Genomic DNA, 23,006 nt, shown 5'->3' with positions numbered 1-23,006 from the left:
AAGAGAGTTGGCTCTTTCTGTCAAAATTTTTTTTCCAAATGAATCTGGTTTTTAACTCATTTACTGCCATTGATGGCTATAGACGTTAAAAAAAAAACATTTTTTCACTTCATTTCATTTTTTATGAAAACCTAGAATTTTTTTTATTGCACTTTTATAACATATAAAATGTGTGATTAATCGTGAGTCAACTATTGAAGCGATGCGATTAATTACGATTAAAAATTGTAATCGTCTGACACCCCTAATTTTCATTTTATTTTTAATTAGGGGCGTCAGGCAATTAAAAAAATTATTATAATTAATCACATGACTTCACTAGTTAACTAACGATTAATCACAAATTTTATATCTAAATGTACAATATTTTTTTTTCTAGGTTGTCATACTCTTGTTAACTAAAGTGGAAAAATATTTAAAACGAATAGAAATAGTTAAAAATTAATTTTTGACGTCAATGGCAGTGAATGAGTTTAAAAAACTATTAATTTCCATTCCTTTATTCCAAAATATGGCATTATTTAAATTTGACAGTGCAGAAAATTAATTAGGATTCAGTCTCTGGTTTGGTCCGTATACATGCCAGAAAATCGGCGACAATGATGGTAATTATTTTTCAAAGTAAAAGCAAATGTTTTGTTTTGATTCAGCACAGAGGCAGTCAACAGAAATCTGAGAATGTTTACTATTGAGAAGACGACATTTCAAGAGTTTGTACCATTTTTAATTAAAAAAGGTATGTAAACGATTGGTTATAAAAATAATTATCGATTATTTTGAAAATTAGTTAGTTGGCGATTAATCAGCAATCGTTAATATTGTTGCAATATTCTATCAATAATGTTATTATCATTACGGCCTGACTGTTATGGATTTTTTTTTTAAGTCGATCCTGACTATTGGTAGAACAATTCCGATAATTGATTAATCGGCCGATCATTTAAAAAAAAAAAAAGAGCTTCTTTTTTGATCATGTAACTTAACAACAATTAAGATATGAGTTACAGACAGAAAATTTGACTTTTTTGCAAAAATTGGCCGATTTAAAAAAAGTATAATAATCTTTCATTTTTTTATAATGGCATAAAAATGGCAGATTTTTGCTAATTTTAAAAGAGCTAATAAATCTGCCCTATGATTGATTAATCTGTCGAGTTCTAATTATTATTATTATTATTGTTGTTAATAATAATAATAATGTTTTTTTTAGTAGTATTTATTTATTTATTTTTTGGGGGGGGAGCTCAGTATTGATCATTTGACATGTCATAATAATTATAATATTTAATAATAATATAAAAATTGTCACATCCCTAAAAGTGTCGTTTACCTGCAGGTATCTTTTTTTTTTTTCTATTTCCCAACCCAGTGCCCGATTTTGTAATCTTGTACTAATTCACGCCATTTTTGTACCCGCCAGTGTGCAACAGGGTGACGGACCAATCGCTGACCTACTTCAAGCGCTGCGGCAGCATCCGCCGCATCGACCTGCGCTTCTGCAAGCAGGTGAGCAGGGAGGGCTGCCAGCGCTTCGTGGCCGAGATGTCGGTCAGCGTTCAGTTCGAGCTGATCGACGACAAGTTGCTGCAGAGGATCCAACCCGCCGCCGCCGCCGCCGCCGCCGCCGCCGCTGGCGACTAACGCGCTGCGCCACACGGGGGCGCCGCAGCACCACCCGGAGGAAGGAAGGAGAAGAGGACGGTAGCAGCACCGTGTGTTGTCTCCTCTTGCCAACTACTGAGCCAGAATGTAAAAATGTGACAGTACTCGCCAAAAGTTTAGACACGGCTTCCCATTCGATAGCGCGAGGAAGCGTCTCTAAACTTTTGACCGGAACTGTGTGACGTTTTTGTTATTTATTTCTTCTGTTCCAGATTGACTATTTTTGTAGCAGAAAGCGTTTCCTACACTCATGTACAGTATTATACTACTGATATTGATAATCAATACGCAGTGTTTTTTGTTATTATTTTTTTATTGAGTTTGATATTTATTGAAGCACATTTGACTGATCGTCATGTGCGTATAGCTTTCGTTTTTTGTTGATGTTTTTTTTGCACCTGTTACACAAATGCCGACACTGTAGAGTGTATTACAGTTTATATATATATTAGGTACATCTCAATACATTTGAATATGATGGAAAACTTTTTATTGTTAGTTCAATTCAAAATGTAACTTTAACCGATTAATCAGTTATCAAATGTTTTTTGTGTGCCAACTCATTTGTTACCCTCAAAATTTTAGCCCATAATGACGATATGATTTTTTTGTAACCTCGTGCAAATGTAAAGTTTTTTTTTCTTTTTTCTTTGACTTTTTGAATTGAACTACAACAAATTAACTTTTCTACTTTTTTCTTATTTATTGACATGTTCTTGTATTCATGCAGCTCTGGAAAAACTGATACCATAGGAAGATTGTAAGGTATACAACAGATATAAAAAGTCTACACACCCCTGTTCAAATGCCAGGTTTTCATGATATTTAAAAAAAATTTTTTAAAAATGGCTGAAAAAACTTACTAGAACAGCAAAATGTTATTTGGGGTTAAGACGACAAATAAAACCTGGCATTTGAACAGGGGTGTTTAGACTTATTTTATCCATTGTATGTTTCATTTTTCTTTTGTTGTTTTATACTGAAAGTATAACTCCCAAATCCCAATTACAAACAGAGCATTTACTTGCAGAAAAAGAAACCGGTTAAAAAAAAAACTAAAAAGGTCTCTTAATTTTTCTTTTTTTCTCCCAGAACTGTAATTATATATTTTTTTCCTAGCTACAAGCTTCTTGTTATCGTTCCTCCGTTTACGCGTGTCGTTTGTGGCGAAAGTATACTATTAGCTCAACATGCTTGCTCGCTCTTTCAACAAAATGAAGCTGTCATTAATTTGAGAGTGATTGCATTTACTTAAAATGAGGGCTGATGACATTTGATACATCTGAGCTTTTATGGAAATGCTCCGGTGGCTCGTAGGTTCTCCGCCCCAAATTTTAGAGAATATGCATAAGAAAATGTAGACAGTCAATTTTTGTTTGTCAGGTTGCTTCTTCTTTTTTTCTTTTCTTTCTTTTGTTTACACCTTGTGCCATTTGAAGAAACTGCAAAAATTTGGTAAAAAAAAAAATCCCTTTTTTGACTCACAGGAAGAAAAAAAATCAAAGTTTTGAGTTTAAACTAAAAATAATTTGAGAATGTTCAGCCTTTGTAATGATTGACTATTTTGCCCAACCACAAATAGAGAAAATCCATACATAACTGATGCGCCTTTATAGTTGTGAATAGGCGGTGGATTGTGTCAGAACAGTGAATGAGTGGGGGATTTGGGGGAAACAGTGAATAAGAGGGGGAATGGGTGAAATCGTGAATAAGTGGGAGATTAGGTCAAAACCGCAGATAAACAAGGATTGCGTCAAAACCGTCCGATAATTGGGAGATTTGGTCACAAACAGTGAATAAAGGGGGATTTGGAGTAAAACAGTGAATACGTGGGGGATTAGGTCAAAACAGTGAATAAGTGGGGGAATGGTTGTAATCGTGAGTAAGTGGGGGATTAGGTCAAAACAGTGAATAAGTGGGGGAATGGATACCAAAATGAGTTACTTTGTGGCCTTCTGTTCATAAGCGGGAGATTCGGTCAAAGCTGTGAATAAGCGGGGGAATGGGTAAAAACACAAATGGGGTGACGTGTCCGCAAATAACGAGGGATTATGTTCCACATTTGTTAATACCCACTGTTTTTAAAGCAGTGAACACAGTTAAATGCACTTTTCACGTGTTTTCATGTGGATATGTTTTCGTTTTTACATCCAGTTTTGTACTTTGTTTACATTGTTACTTGTTATGGTTAAACCACTGTATGTTTGTGTATTATACATGTTGACTGTAAATGTTGTACACATTTAAAGTCTAGGGAGAGTTTTTTTTTTCCAAGATATATTAAAAGCCTTTTAAAAACAAACAGTTTGACTGAATTTTATTGAATCTACTAAATCCTTTTTTTTTGTTTTGTTTACCAAAATAAAAAGGTCAAACATTCCAAAATATAAAGATCCAGGGTTACGAGTGCTCACCAGAAGACTAGCTGCCCGTGAATGACATCGTCCATTGACAAAACAGCCGCGCTAAATCAAACAATGGAAGAAGAAAAAAAAAAACTTACCTGAATGGGGAATGTGAGACAAAAAAATTCCAAAGCGACACCATCAATATATTTAAAGGTCTTGACAAAACCGTCATAAATACATTCTAATCATAAACCTCCAAGCGTTCCAGCTTAGCTAGTCCATGTAAAAATAGACATTTAATTCATAATAACGATAGAAGCTATCTATATGCAACACATTTACAGTAACAGCGATTTCGCACGCATATTTTTTATATATATGGATGAGCGAAAATTCAAGAACGACTTCCCTTGCATAACGGACTGGCGTGAAACAGACTTATTACCTCTCTCAGGGTGAGAAAAAGATTGAAGAGGCGGCAGCAGCTGTTACCATCAAATTGATGATGTGAAAACTGATATTGCTCGGCGGTTTCCATTTCCCATCCCTGGCAGCGGTTTAAAATAAGGGTTCATCTTATGGGAAAGGTGCAATTTTAAAGACCCAAAACCAAAAAAGGAGAAAGTTTGGCTAACCCTTCCGGTAATCAGAGTTTTCCCATTCGAGTCCAAATGCGTCATGGCGGACTGTTCTCCTAGCATGTGACATACGTTAGCTACTTGGGGATCACGTGTGAATGCTAGATGTGCGGTTCGATAGAGCGGACGCAGGGAAATAGTAGCTACGGGAACATTTGTCCGGCTAACGCTGTCCTAGCAATGCTAATATTTGGCCAGCTAATACCTCACTGTTGGCCATGCTAGCAACAAACAAAAGGGCATTAGCAAACTTTTGGACGATGGACCTGAGAGATGAATTAGCTTAACGCTAGCTAGGATGATGCTAGTGGTAACTTTGATGGATTTAAAATCAAATTTAAAAAAGATTTGTTCCGCCACGTACCTCTAGAGGGAGCCCTCGCACCACACTGAGAATCTTAATTAGCTCATGACGATATTTTAGTGGCTTGTGTCCTTTGGGCAGTATTTTATTTTGAAATGGCTTGGTCACAGCCATCAAAAAGGCCAAAACGGGTCACAATACCAGCTAGGGGGTCAAATAAAAATGAGAAATGATAGAAATCAAGATAAACCCTTACTGTAAACTGCTTTCTAAGGTTCCGAATGAATACAAACTGGCGTCGCATCAAGCTTGTTGGATATGAAAAGCAAAGTTAAGTATGAGCAAATAAGTGTGTTTATATGGCGTAACATAAAACGCGTACACACATAAGTCTCCTTTTTTTTTCTTTTTTTTTTTTTGAACGGTATTGCACATGTTGGACCCCAGCCGCGTCCAATCAGAACCGCCGGTCCAAGCCGCTGGCGCCCATTTCAAGCGTCTCTGGCGGCGAGAGTCTCTCTACGACTTGAAGACGTGTACGGCTCGCACCACGTACTGCCGGCAGATGGGGCACTCGTTCATCCTCTTGCCGCATTTGGTGCAGGTCACCATGTGGCCGCACTCCAGCAGAACGCAGTCGATGATGGCGTCCATGCAGATGCGGCACAGGTTGTCGTCGGAGGCCAGCTGCGATTTCACGCCGTCTGCGGAACACGTAAAACACCAAGGCTATAGATTCAAGTCATGTGACTTGGTTTAAGGTGTCGGTTTTTAGGACTTGGGACTTGCTTGGCGAAAACAAGACGCAACTGATGACTGGTAAGTGACGTGGGCGCCAGACTAACCTGTTGCTACGTGTTAAATTAGAAATATGCAAAGCTTAGATCAGAAACACAAAACTACTACATCTAACTTCATCCGTCAATAAAAATTTTAAAAACCCACAAAATAACGTAAGCTATGTTAACTTTTTCTACCGGTAAATATCGATGGGAAAATTGAGAGAATATTTGATTCTAACAATATTCAATAACTGCAGCCTGTGTGTACGGTTTTCATTTTGGGCATTAAAATCTATTTACCATGATTTCAAATTTGTGCAGATGAGAATAAAAAAAATATTTGTTAGTTGTTTTTTTTACATTATTCTCATAACACACCAACTTTTTTTTTTTTTTTAACTTATTCTGAGTTGATTTAGAAGAAAAAAAAGAGCTTACCTCCGACAGCACTGTTGCACAGAGGAGGATATGCAACCACTGTGTAGATAAAAAAAAAAGTTCAGAAAGAATGTTAACAAATATATCGTTTGTGTGCATATGCAAAAACTAACATAAATCTCCAGATTAAAATAACATTATTGAAGTAAAGAAGTTTGCAGTCTTCAAAAAAATTTAAGCTATAAATATATATTTTTTAAACAATTATAACAAAATATTTCTACTTAAAAGGGAAATTATTTTAAATGAATTTTTAACTTAAAAAAATATATATATTTTTTTACTTTTGAATGAAAAAGCATCCCAATTCAAATTTTGTTTGAAAAATAAATTTTTAAACATCGAACATTAAGTTTCAAAAACAGAAATTATATATATATAACCCTGACCCTAACCCTCTAACCCCTAATCTAACCCTAACCCTACTAACCCTAACCCTAAACCGAAAACCCTAACCTAACCCTAAACCCTAACCCTAACCCCAAACCCTAGGGTTAGGGTTTGGGGTTAGGGGTTGAGGTTAGGGTTAGGTTAGGGTTTGGGGTTAGGATTTAGGGTTTGGGGTTAGGATTTAGGGTTAGGGTTTGGGGTTAGAGCAGAGGTGGGCAATCTCGGTCCTCGAGGGCCGGAGTCCTGCAGGTTTTGTAGGTTTCTCACTTTCTCACTTAGCTTTCAAAATTTAAGAAAACATTTTCAAAATTTTCAAAAATAAAAGATTTATACATGTTTTCATTGCATAATGACAACTCAATACTTTTAGTGTCATTAGTGTCATAGAGACTAGTGACATGAGAATGTACTTACCTGCAGTAATGCTCACATTTTCCACTAGAAGAAGAAAAGTGGGGTGGAAAAAACAGGTCACAATAAAATTTCAAGATGTCAAAAATCTAATTTGAAGTGGTGTGGCTGCCTACTGGACTTCCTGTTGTTCTGGTCTTCCCGGTAGAGGCGATGCACGCGCTCCAGCAGCTCCCACTTCTCGCAGCAGCCCGAGTAGTTGACGAAGTTCCTGGCCAGGATTTCCTTCAGCTGGCGAACCGACAGCCTCTCGATGGCGTCCTCGTCGTCCAGGTCGGACAGCGAAGCACGCACCTTCCTCTGCGTGGCCGGGCTGACCTCCGTCACGCTGGCCGTCTGCTCCAGATCGAGGAGCGACGTGCTGGGCGTGTCCTCGCGCTCCTGAGGGGAAAACTGACGACGAACCCAGCGACAAAGTTAGGGACGGTCGGCACCTTTGGACGTTTGTAAAATATTATATTACACAAATCAGGTTATTTCCTTTGCTTTTTTGTTCTTTTTTCTTTCTTTTTTTTTTACATATTCTGTAAAGTGAAACGACCTAAAATTATTCATTTTGAAAACATTTATTATTTTTAAGTAATTGAATTTGATAAAATGTAAAAGTTAAAAATAATATTTAAAAACAAAACAAACTGAAAAAAAATACAAATAAAAATAAAAACAGAAAAAAATGACATTCACTGCCAGCCATTTTCACTGGAGCAATCCCCTTCGCTCCTGGCTGTGTTCTAATGCTATAAAATAGGGAAATTACCAAAAGAAAGATTAAAGTCTCTTCTTTCATCAGAAAGTTTTGCAGCAATTAGCATTAGAATATAGCTAAGTTTCATCATTATTCACAAACCTGTTTAAAACACTGGGGAAAAGAGATTGTTGCAACATGGCTGATCTCTTTTACTCTGCTGCCACCTGCTGGCCTTTTTTGTAATTAAGTTAATTTCTTCACCCATTTTTTTGCAGTCGAGAGGCTGCATCAAAGCCCTCTGTATGCTATAGCATATTTAAAAAAAAAAAAAAAACAACAACAACGTATAAATACGTCTTTGGGATACTTAAAACATTTAAAATAACATTTATACATTTTGGGGAGCAAATGAGTTAAGTTAAAATATAAAGTATAGCTTAAAGAAAATTAACATTTAAAAATTGAAATTGAAAAAATAAAAACACCAAAAAAAAAGTCATACAATAAAACTAAAACAAATAAAACTAAGATGAAAATTAAAGGAAAGGGAAATATTGAAAATACAAAAAAAAAAACACAACTAGTACTATTACTACTACAACAATATCAATGTCTAACAAAGCTGCGTTCTAACTTGACCTTCACTCTCAACACCATACGATTCCTTTTCAAAGCTCCATTTTTTTCCCTTCTTCTCAAGGTTCAAAGTGAACCGAGTCGTCCTCGACCTAATCACGCGGATGACTTCCAGTATCGCGCGGAAGGACTCGAGTGCTTGTATTCAGAGTACATCTGTTCCGTTATCTAACACCGCAAGAAACATATTGAAGCGCGCGCTTAACTCGTCGCTTGATGATTCGCTTTTAAGATGGAGGTCAGGAATGAATGAAGACTTCCGTAGAGGAGACGAGCAAGTGCTTGATTCAGTGTGTGTGTGTGTGTGTGTGTGTGTGTGTGTGTGTGTGTGTGCGTGCGCGTGTGTGTGCGTGTGTGTGTGTGGTCTCAGCACATTCCTCCGCCGACGAATTAATAATGCATTCGGTTGACTAGACAGCACGCGCTCTTCTGCAGCTACTCTTTTTTTATGTTTTGCATTTTTTGGAGGCTTTAAAGTAGGGATTCAAATTCGGGTTAGGGTTTCAAAGTAAGACCAGAGTTTATGCCAGGGATCAGGGTTTTGATTGATGGATGCAACCGTCAGAAAGTGTGACCTTGGGTTCAAAGTAAAGTTGGGTTTTAGAGTAAGTAGGGTTTCAAACTCGGGCTAAGTTTCAAATTGGGGTTTTAAACTAAAGTTAGGGTTTCAAAGTATAACTCAAACTGATGTTAGGGTTTCAAAGTAGGGTAACAAAAGGTTTTGGTTGACAGTTGCGACTATCAGCATGCGTGACCTCGGGTTTCAAAGTAAAGTTAGGGTTTTAGAGTAAGTAGGGTTTCAAACTCGGGCTAAGTTTCAAATTGGGGTTTTAAACTAAAGTTGGGGTTTCAGAGTATGACTCAAACTATTGGTAGAGTTTCAAACTGATGTTAGGGTTTCAAAGTAGGGTAACAAAAAGTTTTGGTTGATAGTTGCAACTATCGGCATGTGTGACCTCGGGTTTCAAAGTAAAGTTAGGGTTTTAGAGTAAGGTTAGGGTTTCAAAGCAGGGTTTCAAACTCGGGCTAAATTTCAGATTGGGGTTTTAAACTAAAGTTGGGGATTCAAAGTATAACTCAAACTGATGTAAGGGTTTCAAAGTAGGGTAACAAAAGGTTTTGGTTGACAGTTGCGACTATCAGCATGCGTGACCTCGGGTTTCAAAGTAAAGTTAGGGTTTTAGAGTAAGGTTAGGGTTTCAAAGTTGGGCTAAGTTTCAAATTGGGGGTTTAAACTAAAGTTAGGGTTTCAAAGTATAACTCAAACTGATGTTAGGGTTTCAAACTGATGTTAGGGTTTCAAAGTAGGGTAACAAACGGTTTTGGTTGATAGTTGCGACTATCAGCATGCGTGACCTCGGGTTTCAAAGTAAAGTTAGGGTTTTAGAGTAAGTAGGGTTTCAAACTCGGGCTAAGTTTCAAATTGGGGTTTTAAACTAAAGTTGGGGTTTCAGAGTATGACTCAAACTATTGGTAGAGTTTCAAACTGATGTTAGGGTTTCAAAGTAGGGTAACAAGAGGTTTTGGTTGACAGTTGCGACTATCAGCATGCGTGACCTCGGGTTTCAAAGTAAAGTTAGGGTTTTAGAGTAAGGTTAGGGTTTCAAAGCAGGGTTTCAAACTCGGGCTAAGTTTCAAATTGGGGTTTTAAACTAAAGTTAGGGTTTCAAAGTAGGGTGTCAAACTGAGGTTGGGGGTTTCAAAGTAGGATTTCAAACATGGGTTAGGGTTTCAAACGTGGGTTTAAACTATGGTTGGTCAGAGAGAGAAAGTGAGAATTTTGAGAAATGACAGAATGTGTGACTTCATGTTTTTAAGTCGAGTTAGTGTTTCAAATGAGTGTGCACAGAATTGCAATTTCAACTTTCTTGCCACACTATAAACAAGAGAAGAATAAATATGATGGCAAAATGCCCAGCACGGTGCACAGGAAGTCGTGTGCGTGTGCGCGCGTGCAGTGTTTTAATGTGTTAATGTAGTGTTTAGTGTAGCGTTTGGTGTCAGCTGCGTTGCTGCGGGGAGTTGTCAACCTGCGCGCGCGTTACATAACTGACTCAGCCCATGTAAGCGACCTAAAAAAAGGCAAAGGGCTTAAGCCGCCTTGCTCGCCGGTCTGAATGCGCACACGCGCGCGTGCACACGCGCGCACACGCATTGACAGTCAGCGAGTAAACGCTGCTGCTTGCAGCTGTCGCACGAATGCAGACTTTTCATCGTCAGTGGAGAGCAAATCAGCCTAATTGTTGTCGAAATCAGCTCGACCAGCATCCACAGCAGGGATGAGCAAACTTTTGGACTCAAGGGCCACGTTCGATTTTTAAGCTATTCGGCAAGTTTCAATTGTTGAAATTCTATTATGCTAAAAAAAAAAAAAAAAATGCTTAAAATAATAGTTTTTTTTTTTTATCTAAGAAAAATAAATAGACAAAAAATATGATAATATACAGTCTATTAGGGATGGACTTCTTTTCTATTCACCGTCTTTTCACGTTAGCTTAGCAGTTAGCATGGCTTCTCCGTCTTCTCCGGTTCTCCCTTGCTCAGCGTGTCACATGATTTAGTCCTAATATTTGTCAGAAATGTTGCATCCCCGCTATCATGGCCGCGAGGTGACTTAAGAGGAGTGGCTCATATTTAGTTGAACTAGCTAGCCAGTGTTGACATTTAACATTTTCAATTTGTATTTTTACTGTTTATGAATTTACTTATAAGTATATAGATGCCATATAACTGTGTAGTTAAGGGAAAAATAACACTGTGATAATGTTGTTGTGAAATATATTGGAACTTTTTACTCCCTTCCAGCTCTTTAGATAAGAATGTGTATGGGAGTCAAGTTCTCATGAAGATAAGAATGTGTATGTCTTAAAGGGAGTTCTCATGCCATTACTCATTATGTCGTAAAAACTGACATCATATTTGCGGGCTGGTAGGGGCGCTGGAGTAAACATGTCGGTATATCACATGTCTGCTTATTATAATTACTAACCCTTTGTCCAGCCTGAGAGGGGGAGGGAAAGCTTTTTCATGTATAAAAAGAGTGGGTGTTTGCTATTCGGTACACACTTGGGGCTGGACATTGCTTTCAAATGTAAGCTCACTAATTGTGTCTTAAGAGCTCTTAATAAATCTTTGCAAGGAAAACTTCTTCATGAGATCTCAATGCAATTATTTTGAACACGCAAAGATTACACTTAATAAAGTAATCAAATAATACCTTCACCAGCCGCAGTTCATAGCTAGCATGACGCGAATTAGCTTAGCACCTGGCGTTCCCAGCTAGTTCTCGAGCGGCAGACACGGCCAACAGTTCTTCAAACTTCCTGGTCAGACGTACGTGAAGCATGGACTTACTGTATATGTCAATGGACTGCCAGCTGAAGCCAGAGGGCGGCCATCTTACATTGCCACTTTTACAAACAACTTCTGTTATTTTTTTCCTGTTTTCGGTGAGTGTTTTATGCTAGGCTCCCTGTATGGAATCATGAGAGCCTTTTAACTCTTTGACTGCCAAAAACGTTAAATAACGTTTAGTAAAATCCTATGGAGGAGTGCCAAAGACGTTAAAAGACGTTTGTTTCAAAACAGAGGTGAAACTAACCATTTTCTATTGTTGATTACTGAAGAACGGAATAAGGTAGAAACAAACTTTTTTTTCTGATGAAAGATGAGAGTCCAATGTTTCATTTGGTAGCATGTGTGTTTCCATAGTCCAAACACATAATTTTCTGTGGACCTTGAAAGATCAGTCAAAATGCTTAAATCGGCTGGCACCCACGGCATCCCTTTTCTGAAAACGTCTGGCAGTCAAAGAGTTAAAGAGCATTCAGAGGATATTATTTCAATGTTGACAATTTTGACACACACAGGTTAGGTTTACATTTGGCAGCCATTTTTTTCCTCATGGGCTTTACTTTTACTAAGAGAAAATGATGCCTTTTTCTTTGCAATGAAATGTACATGTAGTGCTTCTCCCACACTTATTGGTACAACTACATGTCATACATGGCGGAATTTTCGCCGTAGAGGTAGAGTCAATGTACTCAAGTTAGGCGGCCTTCATGTACGGCAACGTAAGATGGCCACCAGTGGCTTCACACCAAATTTATACTGTCTACCACATTTTATTATTTTATTTTTTTTACTGCAGGCTACTGTAAGTGTGTGATTGTGTCACCTGGCTTGGGGTCCCTGAGCTGTCACTTGGGCTGAGCACGACTCCCTGAGAGGCGGATCCGAGCGACTGTTCGGAAGCCGAGCCGACGGGGGAGGGAGGCGAGGTGGCGTGTGAGCGCAGACTGTCCGTATCGTCTTCGTCATCTTCCTCCTCTCGTTCCTCGGGCGTGTCTGCGTCCACCTCCTCCTCCTCCTCCTCCTCCTCCTCCTCCTCCTCCTCCAACTCCTCCACCACCATTACGGGCCGGGGCGGCTCCCTGGTGCACCGGTGGCACAGAACCAGGTCCACCAGGTCCTCCTTCTCCCTGCAGGTGTCGGTGGGGATGTTGCGCAGCAGCAGGTACTGCCGCAGGTCCTTGACGCGCAGCTGCATGAGGCGCGGCCGTTGGAAGGCGGTGCCCCGCAACAGGTGGCAGGTGGCGCAGCAGCGCAGGTTCTCCTGCAGCACCGAGCACAGCGCGCAGAAGCTCTTCTTGCAGTCGCAGCAAACGTGCTGTCGAAGAGAGGACGGCGTTAGTCGCCATGTGAAGGAGTTTGGCGGGTTTCTGTGTAATTAGGGCCCACCCTTTTTTTTTTTAGGGTGATATTTGGCAGAATAAAATTCAGATTACTGATTCATTGGCTGATTAATTTTTAAAATTATCTTTTTTTGGCACTACAGGCAGAAAATTTCAACTGGTTTTGCAATATTTTTTTCTTTTTTTTGGTACTTCACAAACAGAGAGGTACATTTTTTTTTAATTATTATTTTAATGTCTTATGTTGTAATAAATCAGTGAAGACGGGGGCAAGCACCCTATTTTTGCAGATTTTTAAGGTGCTAATCTTGGTCGATCTTTTTGATTATTTTTTTTTTTGAGGGGGGATTTTGTTGTTGTAATGTGTAAAAAAAACAACACCCAAAAAACAGCACCAAATTTAAATTAGCCGGGTTTCTTTTTTTGCCAATTTTAAAAGCTCTAATATCGGCCAGAGGTGGCAAATCCTGGTCCAGAAAGTAAAAACCCTGCCCACAGTTTGGCTTTGGCCCCGGATGCTAGCTAGCTAAGTCCCTACCGAGCTAGCTCCCACGGTGCTTGTTTACCTTTTAGGGAGCTAGCTAGCTAGCATCCGGGGCTAAAGCCAAACTGTGATAGGGTTTTTTACTTTCTGGACCTGGATTCGCCACCTCTGATGTCGGCCAATTAAATCATCCGGTCAAACAATCCTCATTATGTGTCGCCGACTCCCACGTCACTCACCAGACCAGGCCCTACCTTTTAAAGACACTTCGGCACTCACAGGCAATTTCTTCACACTCGCACCAAAAGGAGGTCATCAGTCATTCTTTTTAATACCACCCGAGCATCATTTAATAAACCGCCCTTAAATATTGCACGTCCCCGCGTCTGACTCCTGTCGGCATTTTGAAGGGTCGCCGGCGCCTCTCGCGGCTCCTTATGAATAAGCTCGACTCCACGCAAACTTTGAGACGCAAAAGCGGCCCCGGAAGGCGACGCTGAGCTCATTGCAGCTGCTGTTTGTACTCGCGAACAGACAAACTGATGGGATTTAGCCCAAAAGTGTCAGTCATCGTGCAGTCCACCTGGTGAAGAACCACCACCGCCGCGGCGGCTCATGTGAGTTCTGGTATATTTCTTTCCAAGAATAGGAATATTTGGAAGAGTGTTCAGAGCTCTTCCCTTTTTCCACATTCGTGTTGAGCGATATTATAGCAAAGTGTAAAAAAAAAAAAATGATGCTCCCAATAAATTAATGTATGACTAGAGATTTGCAATCTCTGGATAAATCCCATATGAAGGCTGAAAGGATGACTTAAAAAAAACTGAAGCATGTGGAATTATTTTGAATATGTTGAAGATGGGATGGCTTGAATCGGTCAATATATGCGGAAACTGGAGGTAAAAAATGAAAATGTTTTTTTGAGGAAAATATTGTCAATTTTGTGAATGGGAATAATAAATGAGATGGCTAAAATGATCTGAACAAGTTGGAATGGTTTGAATTGGTCAAATAATGCTGAAGGAAGGCTGAATAATGCAAATTATGGACCTAATACAGAAATTATTGGGGGGTCAAAATTGGGAATTTTTGGTATGTGCGAAAATGTGGCATGTTCAAAAGTTTTCCCGAGGTGAATTGAATGATCTGAACGATTTAAATTTCAATCGGGGATGATGTGAATCCGTTTCGTTGACCGTCTCAGACTCTCAGATGAGAATGAAAAGGCAATTTTTGTTGATATTTTAACTCTTTGACTGCCAAAAACGTTATATAACGTTTAGTAAAATCCTATGGAGGAGTGCCAAAGACGTTAAAAGACGTTTGTTTCAAAACAGAGGTGAAACTAACCATTTTCTATTGTTGATTACTGAAAAACGGAATAAGGTAGAAACAAACTTTTTTTTCCGATGAAAGACGAGAGTCCAATCTTTCATTTGGTAGTATGTGTGTTTCCATAGTCCAAACACATAATTTTCTGTGGACCTTGAAAGATCAGTCAAAAATGCTTACATCGGCTGGCACCCACGTCATCCCTTTTATGAAAACGTCTGGCAGTCAAAGAGTTAAAAGTGAAAATGTTGCATTTTTTTTGTCATAGGGAAATGTTAGCATGTTGAAAATTATTCCCCAGGTGAATTGAATGAGCGGAATGATTTAAAATCAAAACATGTAATGTGACATTCAGCTTTTTGGGTGAAATTGGGCCCTATTGGGAGTAAATGGTGCAATTTTGGGTGAAAAAACGTTGAATGTGTGATTATTTGGAATTAGCAAAATACTAGCCCCTATGGCATAACTTTTTGGAATATGTTGTAATTGGAAAGATGCAAATCGGACAATTAATGCGGAAGCAGATGCATGTCAAAAATGTGGGAGGAATTTAAAAAAAAAAAAAGGAATAATGCGTAAAGGCCTTCAGCTTTCACACAATAAATCTGATATTGCTTATTGTAATACAGATGAATGTATTGCTTCGGTTTGTTAAAAAATACATGGGAAATAAGACATTGAACAAAATAATTGCTTAATAAATCGATATATTGAGACGGGGGAATCCCAATTAGATCGCTTTTTATTTCTCATCCACTTTTTCACCGAGCAGCTGAGCGGTGATTGACGCTTCGAACGGCTGTGAAAGGAGGTCAGCCCAATTGGTAAACATTTGCTCATCACTCACGCGCAAACGTTTCTCGCTTCCTCGCCATCGTCGACACCTTCCCCGCTATCGTTCACTGCTAATCCCCATCCCCCCCCCCGGACACTTATTAAAAGGTGGACTGAAAATATCACGCTGGCGAAGACTCCGTTGTGCACGCAGGAAGCTGGCACGTGCCCGTCTGACTGGCACATGCGCGCGCTCTGCCATTATACTCTGACATGAGCGTCCCTGCAGAAATGTCAGCGTGACGGAATACGATTTAAGTATCGTTTGCAAAGACGCCTGTAAGAAAGGTTGAATGAGTTTTTCCCAGAGAGGTGTTATTTTTATTTTTCGTCAACTCGCTTCAGGCGCTTGATCACAAGGCTGAGGCGCTTTCATATGCTCTATTTAAGCGGCCATATTGTGGGAAAAATGACTTTTTTGAATTGCTAAGGAAGGGGGCGGGGCTTTTCTTGAACAAGTCCCACAAATATATCACTTTAACAGTAGCATCGAGCGACTCACCTTGCGTCTGAAGACGGAGAAGGCCAGCCCGCAGGCCTTGCACAGCTGCCCGGCGCTACCCGAGCCGGTGGGCGGCGGGTACGTGGAGTAGCCGGCGCTGGGGGCAAAGCGGAACGGTCCGGCCCCGGCCCCGAAGCCGGGCTGCTGCGCCCGCATCGTGCCCGTGCCCATCACCTCGTTCAGCAGTCCGCAGCATGACGCCCACATGGACGAGGCCCCCGCCTAGCGAGCACAAACGCACATTTACAATAAAATGTACAATAAAATAATAATAACGTTTTTATATTCGTGTTAACATAAGTGTGGAAAAAATGTTAAACTAGTAGAAATATGGCTGCATCTTTTAGTCATTGACACAGAAATCTCATAATAATTCATAAAATTGAGTTTAAATTACTGTAACGTGAAAAAAACACCAGTGTGATATTTATTTGCGTTGAGGTCGTTTTTCTGCCACTAGATGGCATAATTGCATTTGTAAGACGTTGTGCATTTTTTCTGTCAACTCATTCACTGCCATTAACGGCTCAAAAATTCATTTTAACTATTTCTATTAGTTAAACATTCTTCCCACTTTTGTCAACAAAAGTATGAAAACCTAGAACATTTTTTATTTTTGTACATTTAGAACAGATATAAAATTTGTGATTAATCGTGAGTTAACTAGTGAAGTCATGCTATTAATTATGATTAAAAAAATAATAATCGCCTGACGCCCTTAATTTTTTAATAATCTTTTCTTTAAAAAAAAAAAAAGTATTAAAAATGAAATAAAAAATAATTAAATTACTTTTTTTTTTAAAAGAAAAAAAGATTATTAAAAATTTGGAATTTTTCATAATTAATCCCATGACTTCACTAGTTAACTCACGATTAATCACAAATTTTATATCTTTTCTAAATGTATTTTTTATTATTTTTTTATAGGTTTTCATACTCTTGTTGACGTCCACAGCCGTCAATGGCAGTGAATGACATGAAGTAACTTGTGAAATTCTGCACATTTTTAAAATTGTAAAATACAACTTGACCCCAGTCTCCACAAATACATGCATTATTATTATTACATTTATTACTGCTAAATTTTGACATGGACGTGTCTGCTGCGTTGCGACTGGAATTCCCCTAGTACATGTTTTCCAAGTAAAATAAATAAATAATTGTGGCGTTAAGGAACTTTAAATTAACTCAAAATTAAGGCACACATTTTGACACCCTTAATACATACACAGAAAAAAAAATGAAATGTCTTGCTGAATATTCTGTTTGTTGACAACATGAAACGCGGGAATAACAGCTTCAAGCATGCTAATGAATGGAGGGGGAGGGGCAAGTACGTCTTCCTTGACTCTACCAGGCTGTGTCAATCGATAGCTGACACACACACACACACACATAGGAGCGCCATTGTGAATCTCTTTGCACTACACAATGCAGAAATTCACCTCTGGTTTCCGGGCAGCTCCCTCCCTGGTTCTTAGTTGTCACAAACACGCTGTGATGTGACCTCGGCCGTCTGCTTAGGGACCGCTTACGTAATCCCGGGAACAAGGCACTATATGTGGCGAGGGGGGGAGCTCGAAACCGGCAGGACTGTCTACTAAAAATGTGACTGTACTTGAACAGTGCGTGGACTTTTTGTTTTCATCTTTGTTTGTTAGCAGGATTTCCACGATTGCACTTAGCATGCAAGTGCAGATCAGCATAACCGAATGTAGAATTGCAATGATGTAGTGCTAAAAATAAAAAAAATACGGCAAAATGGCTGTTTGCATGCAAATGTTATGATGCAATGTGATTAACAGCCTCTGCATTAATACAAATTGAAGCTGGTAGCATCGAAAATAAGTCTAATTCTTTTTCTTTAGTGTATGAGGTAAAAAAAAAAAAAGGCATTTCATGTAATGATGTAATAATTTAACTCATTCACTGCCATTGACGGTCATAGACGTCATAAATTCATTTGAACTATTTCTATTAGTTTAACATTTTTTCCCCACTTTTGTTAACAAGAGTATGAAAACCTAGATTTTTTTGGTACATTTAGAACAGATATAAAATTTGTGATTAATCGAGAGTTAACTAGTGAAGTCGTGCGATTAATTACGCCCCTAATTTTTAATAATCTTTTCTTTTTTTTTAAATAAATAAAATATTTGTTATTATTATTATTTATTCATTTTTATTTAAAAAAAATTAAAGAAAAGATTATAAAAAATTAGGGGCGTCAGGCGATTACAATTTGTAATCGTAATTAATCGCATGACTTCACAAGTTAACTCACGATTAATCACAAATTTTATATCTGTTCTAATACAATAAAAAAAAAATTGAGGTTTTCATAACTCTTGTTAACAAAAGTGGGAAAAATGTTAAACAAATAGAAATAGATCAAATTAATTTTTGACGTCAATAGCCGTCAATGGCAGTGAATGAGTTAATGACAATGAAAAGCAAATCATTTCAGTTTTCTATATAGTCTAAAAAAAATCTAATCATGACATTGAATGTACACTACAATACTATTATTTTTTTTTAAGTTTAAGCCACTGTAACATGCGCAGTTTAATTAAGTGATTCTTTCACATACCACTAGAGGGAGCCTGCGGACCACACATTGAAAATCACTGAATTACGGTATTTGTTTCCTTCTGGTTTCTAATACTACATGCATGATAAAGTACTACAAGACTTATTTCGCCTCTGCTGAATTTCTTTTTTCCCTCTCAAGTACCAGAACAAGAATGCATAAATGCATGCTTAATAGTATTTATCTAACAGTCACACAAGAAACTCAAACGCACAAATTGCCGACGCCCCGAAGAAGCGGAATGAACGCAGATAAAACTCAAGCTGCGACCAAGCCGGTTGAGATTTGTTCCCGCATAATAAAGAGATTTAGAAGTCCTGAAGGCGGGTCTGAAAAAAAACATTTCCAGAGCACGGAACAAAATCGACAGCCGCGGGGATCGCCGCGCGACGCAAGAGAAAAAAAAAAACATCAGCAGAAACCAGCAAAATGTCACGTCCGTTATTCTGGCGATAAGCTAATGCGATTTGGCCAAATGGAAGCTAGGAAAATGAAAAGCCAATTCATTTTAGCCGTTCAATTAAAAAAGTGAAAAAGTATTTTCCAATGTGTTTATTTATGCAATTTATTAGATTCATTTTCACATTTAAACTACTAAAATAAGTGTTTTTTTCTCCCTACTGAATTTTAAATCATTGTCAGGGCTGAACCAATTAGTCGACTTGTTCCTAATATTTTAACCCTTGTTGCAATATTACGACAATATCGTACTTGACCCTAAATGAGACAGATAGCAAAGTCACGCGCAAAATATGCTAGTCTATCCTTAATACAATAAAAACAACGAAACTGAGTAAAATAGTGTAGAATAACCGATTAGTAGACTTCGACTTGACTTTCAATTTCAAAATAATTGCTCCAAATTCATTGCACACTGCATTTATATTTAGAGATGTCGAGAAAATAACCTACAGAAACATGACCAATTATGTGTTATACATGATGAAGAATAAGCGGTTATGAGAATTGATGGATGGATGCAAGGAGGAGAAAATTCTTCACCAAACCTCTCAGTGTGATGCAATGCACGCCACTGCAACGTGAAACCACAATAGAAAGCTATTTTTAAATCTCTTCATGGACGCTTGGAGCTGCTGCATGCGTTGTATGTTGTGGTTGAGCAAATGACGTCATCGCTTCATCCTCGTCTGCAGCCAACACACACACGCACACACAGGGGAGAACCCCGACACAAAGTGTGGAGCTGAGGGGCGATCCTCGCGTCCTCCCCGAGACATCCCCCAAACATCCTCCTCGTGCACGACCGACCCCCCCCCCCCCCCAATTCCTCCAGTTCAACGCGCGCCCCCGCGATCTCGTTAGAGCGGATTAAAGCGATGAATGGAAGGTGGCTGTGCAGCGGCTTTGCGTCCACTTGGGTGGGGGGTGGGGGTGGGGGTGAGAGTAAAACCCAGGCTTCACGTTTGCATCGACCACACACATAAAAACACACATTATCGCGACCCGAGATAACCCACGACAAGCGCTCAAAATAGCCGCCGCCGCCGCTGCATTTGAAGCCCGTCTCCTTATATAACCTCGTGCAAACAAAATCAATCACCTTAGTAGTGGAGCTGCCGCACCGTGCGTAAAGCTGCCACTAGTGAGTCACTGCCATGTCATGTCACCATAAACGAAGCTGTGTAATAAGAGATATGGTTGCACACCTACCTTCATTGCCGTTCGAGGAATGTGCCGACTAATGCAGGAGCCACGATCATTGCAAGTGCAAACACACAAGAGTCAAACCATGACGTCTTCCCTCTCTCCTCTCCTGCCGCCTCTCGGTGTCCGTGCATTGTGTGTGTGTGTGCGCGGAGTTAGCATGACGTCATGGCCAGGGCCAGCCAATCGAAATGCGCGCAAGGGGGCCGGTGTGTTCAGCAGCCAATCCGTCTTTACGCAACTTACGTCGTGCGTAAAGACGCGCATGTGCGAGCTTTAGGCGCACGCGTCACGCTCCCCCTACCGGCAACAGCGGTTATTCCACACGGTTGGCGTTTTTAGTTCCTTTCTCATCACCAGTCAAATAAGGTGAACCTACAGCGTGTTTATGCACGGTTGCGAAATGCATAATAATGGATTTATGCTCATCAGTTTGTGCCTGCCTGCAGTACACAGATTAAAGAGGTTTCCGACCATTGCATAGCCAGTACCTGCTGGGAGCCCGCAGGGGGGAGCAGAGACGATAAAAAAAAAAAAAAAACAGAAAATAAAATCAACATATATATATATATATATATAGTCTAAAACCATATAAAATTTAGCACACCCCACACATGACAAAAAATATTAATGGAAATTGGAAACAACACGTGTACGTCCTGCTGTCATAGTATGTGATGTTATGTACTGCATACAGTGACTGGTTTTGGCATTTGTAATATAATATGTAACATGCTTTTTTTTTCTTTTTTTATATACTACATGAAATATTTTCTACTGGCATCATGACATGTATTTGTATGGAGAATTTGCACCCCCTTGTGGAAACAGTAAAAAATATTTTTTGTTGTGATAAGCTCTGCATTTTTCAATTCAAATAATTGACATTACATCAGAGTAAGTTCATATGTATATTTTATATTTTGACTCCTGCAGGCACCTCAAGGAGGGTTCTGCACAGGCTGTCATTCAAGCTAGGACCGCCACTGACCGGAGATGATGACCAAACAACCTAATAAGACTGTCTGTTGTAGTACCAAGACTGGCCTGTGAGAGGCAGCGTGGTGCCACATGGCATCCAGACTGCCCCCCCAAAAAAAGTGTCTAATTCGCAGGCTTGGTCCTTTGAAGCCTCCTCCTCCCTCATGTAGCCTCCACGGACCGCATAAACTGTGGTGAATTTGGACAGGCCTAATGTGTCTTATGTTGTGAGTGATATGATCTGGATTCATAATTTTGGTGGAACTCCAAATTGTTTGACTTTGGAGGTTCCATAATCATAATCATCATCATCATCATCATCATCATCCAGGGCCAAGTGCGCCTCAGGAGAGGAAGATTAGTCTAGCAGCTCACACTTGATAATAATGGGCCACATTTGGGTATCCGACTCCATCTTATGCAGCAGCAGCATCACTGCAGGCAAGTGCAGAAATGATGCAAATGCCCCTTTGAAATTCTCTCTGCCATATCACATCAATAGTGACCCGCTGTTGGTTTAATTTCACAGCCGTTTGGGTCTAAATATGTTCCAAGGCCCTCGGGCCAGCAGTGACACACTTTAGCACGGATATATTCCTCCACACTGTCGAGAACATCAAAGATGGCGAGGAAGGGCTTTTTAATCAACGTACACCGGTCGTTCATGTACTTGGTTTGAAGTGTTTGGATATCTGCTGAATTTCGACTTGCCTCACCTGTTTCCTGGTTGCATTGGCCCAATGCTTTATGAGAGGCAGAGTGGAAATAAGCAGGCCTGCCTCAAAAACTGCAAAAGTAATTGCAATGAAATGTTGTGTAATATTAATAAGAAAACAAGTACTCATTACAACAATGGTCAATGGTGGGATAAAAATGCCTACTTTTGTGTTGACTTGTTTGTTTCTTGGTCCAATTAATCCAACATTCCATTTTTTGATTGAATAAAACTGAATTAGCATGATTGCTCTAAAACGTAATACATAATGTAAGGTATGGGCAAAAGGATAAAATAATATTTTTTTGCTTATTTAATTACTAATTATTTACTTTGCGTCGTCCACAATCTGAGTAAAAAGTGCCTCGGAGTATGAACTCGTTTTCGGAGTTCAAACCCAAGTAAAGCAAGCTAAACCGAATGTACCTTGAAAACGGGTAGCTGAGTGAAGCCGAGCGATGCCGAGCGATGCCGAGCGAAGCCGAGCGAAGCCGAGCGATGCCGAGCGATGCTGAGCAAAGCCGAGCGATGCCGAGCGATGCCGAGCAAAGCCGAGCGATGACGAGCGATGACGAGCGATGACGAGCGAAGCTGAGCGAAGCCGAGCGATGACGAGCGATGCCGAGCAAAGCCGAGCGAAGCCGAGCAAAACCGAGCAAAGCCGAATGCTCACCTTGCGGTAGTTGAGACGATGCACTTCTCATTTCCAGTCAGATCGTGAATACTCCCGGAGGTGCTCCATACCCGCGAGTACGTTTTGATTTTTTTCCACGACAATTTTCTTCGCCATGGGCCCAAAGAAAGACAACAGTGCCAGTGGCAGCAAAAAAAAAAAAAAACATGACAAAACTACGAACCACAGTGGAATTAGGAAGGAGGTTATCGTGCCGTTGTAACTACCGTGACTATTGT

General features: G+C 39.6%; 2 protein-coding genes across 7 annotated transcripts in view; one reads left to right on the top strand and one right to left on the bottom strand.

Moving 5' to 3' along the window:
- Window positions 1–3,964, top strand: part of LOC144063844 (lysine-specific demethylase 2B-like) — a 24,040-nt gene extending 20,076 nt beyond the window's left edge. For both annotated transcript variants that reach the window (XM_077585750.1, XM_077585749.1), the window contains exon 22: window positions 1,421–3,964. In XM_077585750.1, coding sequence (XP_077441876.1) covers window positions 1,421–1,641 — 221 coding nt within the window. In that variant the 3' untranslated portion in view covers window positions 1,642–3,964. The remainder of the gene's footprint in view (window positions 1–1,420) is intronic.
- The window catches only part of LOC144063845 (E3 ubiquitin-protein ligase RNF34-like), a 27,247-nt gene extending 4,241 nt beyond the window's left edge, over window positions 1–23,006 (bottom strand). For 2 of the 5 annotated variants that reach the window (XR_013296640.1, XR_013296639.1), the window contains exons 1-7: window positions 20,405–20,541; window positions 16,144–16,365; window positions 12,475–12,966; window positions 7,090–7,366; window positions 6,977–7,000; window positions 6,173–6,211; window positions 4,456–5,656 (exon numbers count right to left, since the gene is read on the bottom strand). Coding sequence is in view for 3 of the 5 variants with exons in the window: in XM_077585751.1 (XP_077441877.1) it covers window positions 5,472–5,656; window positions 6,173–6,211; window positions 6,977–7,000; window positions 7,090–7,366; window positions 12,475–12,966; window positions 16,144–16,365; window positions 20,405–20,410 (1,245 nt within the window). In the remaining 2 variants the exon portion in view is untranslated. Of the gene's footprint in view, window positions 1–3,962; window positions 5,657–6,172; window positions 6,212–6,976; window positions 7,001–7,089; window positions 7,367–12,474; window positions 12,967–16,143; window positions 16,366–19,740; window positions 19,906–20,404; window positions 20,542–22,767 lie in introns of those variants that run through there. The other 3 variants (XM_077585752.1, XM_077585751.1, XM_077585753.1) reach the window with 3 other exon arrangements.

The sequence above is a fragment of the Vanacampus margaritifer genome, chromosome 14 (assembly GCF_051991255.1).
Source record: "Vanacampus margaritifer isolate UIUO_Vmar chromosome 14, RoL_Vmar_1.0, whole genome shotgun sequence".
NCBI classification, from domain to species: domain Eukaryota; kingdom Metazoa; phylum Chordata; class Actinopteri; order Syngnathiformes; family Syngnathidae; genus Vanacampus; species Vanacampus margaritifer.
This window is presented reverse-complemented; position numbering and strand designations above follow the sequence as displayed.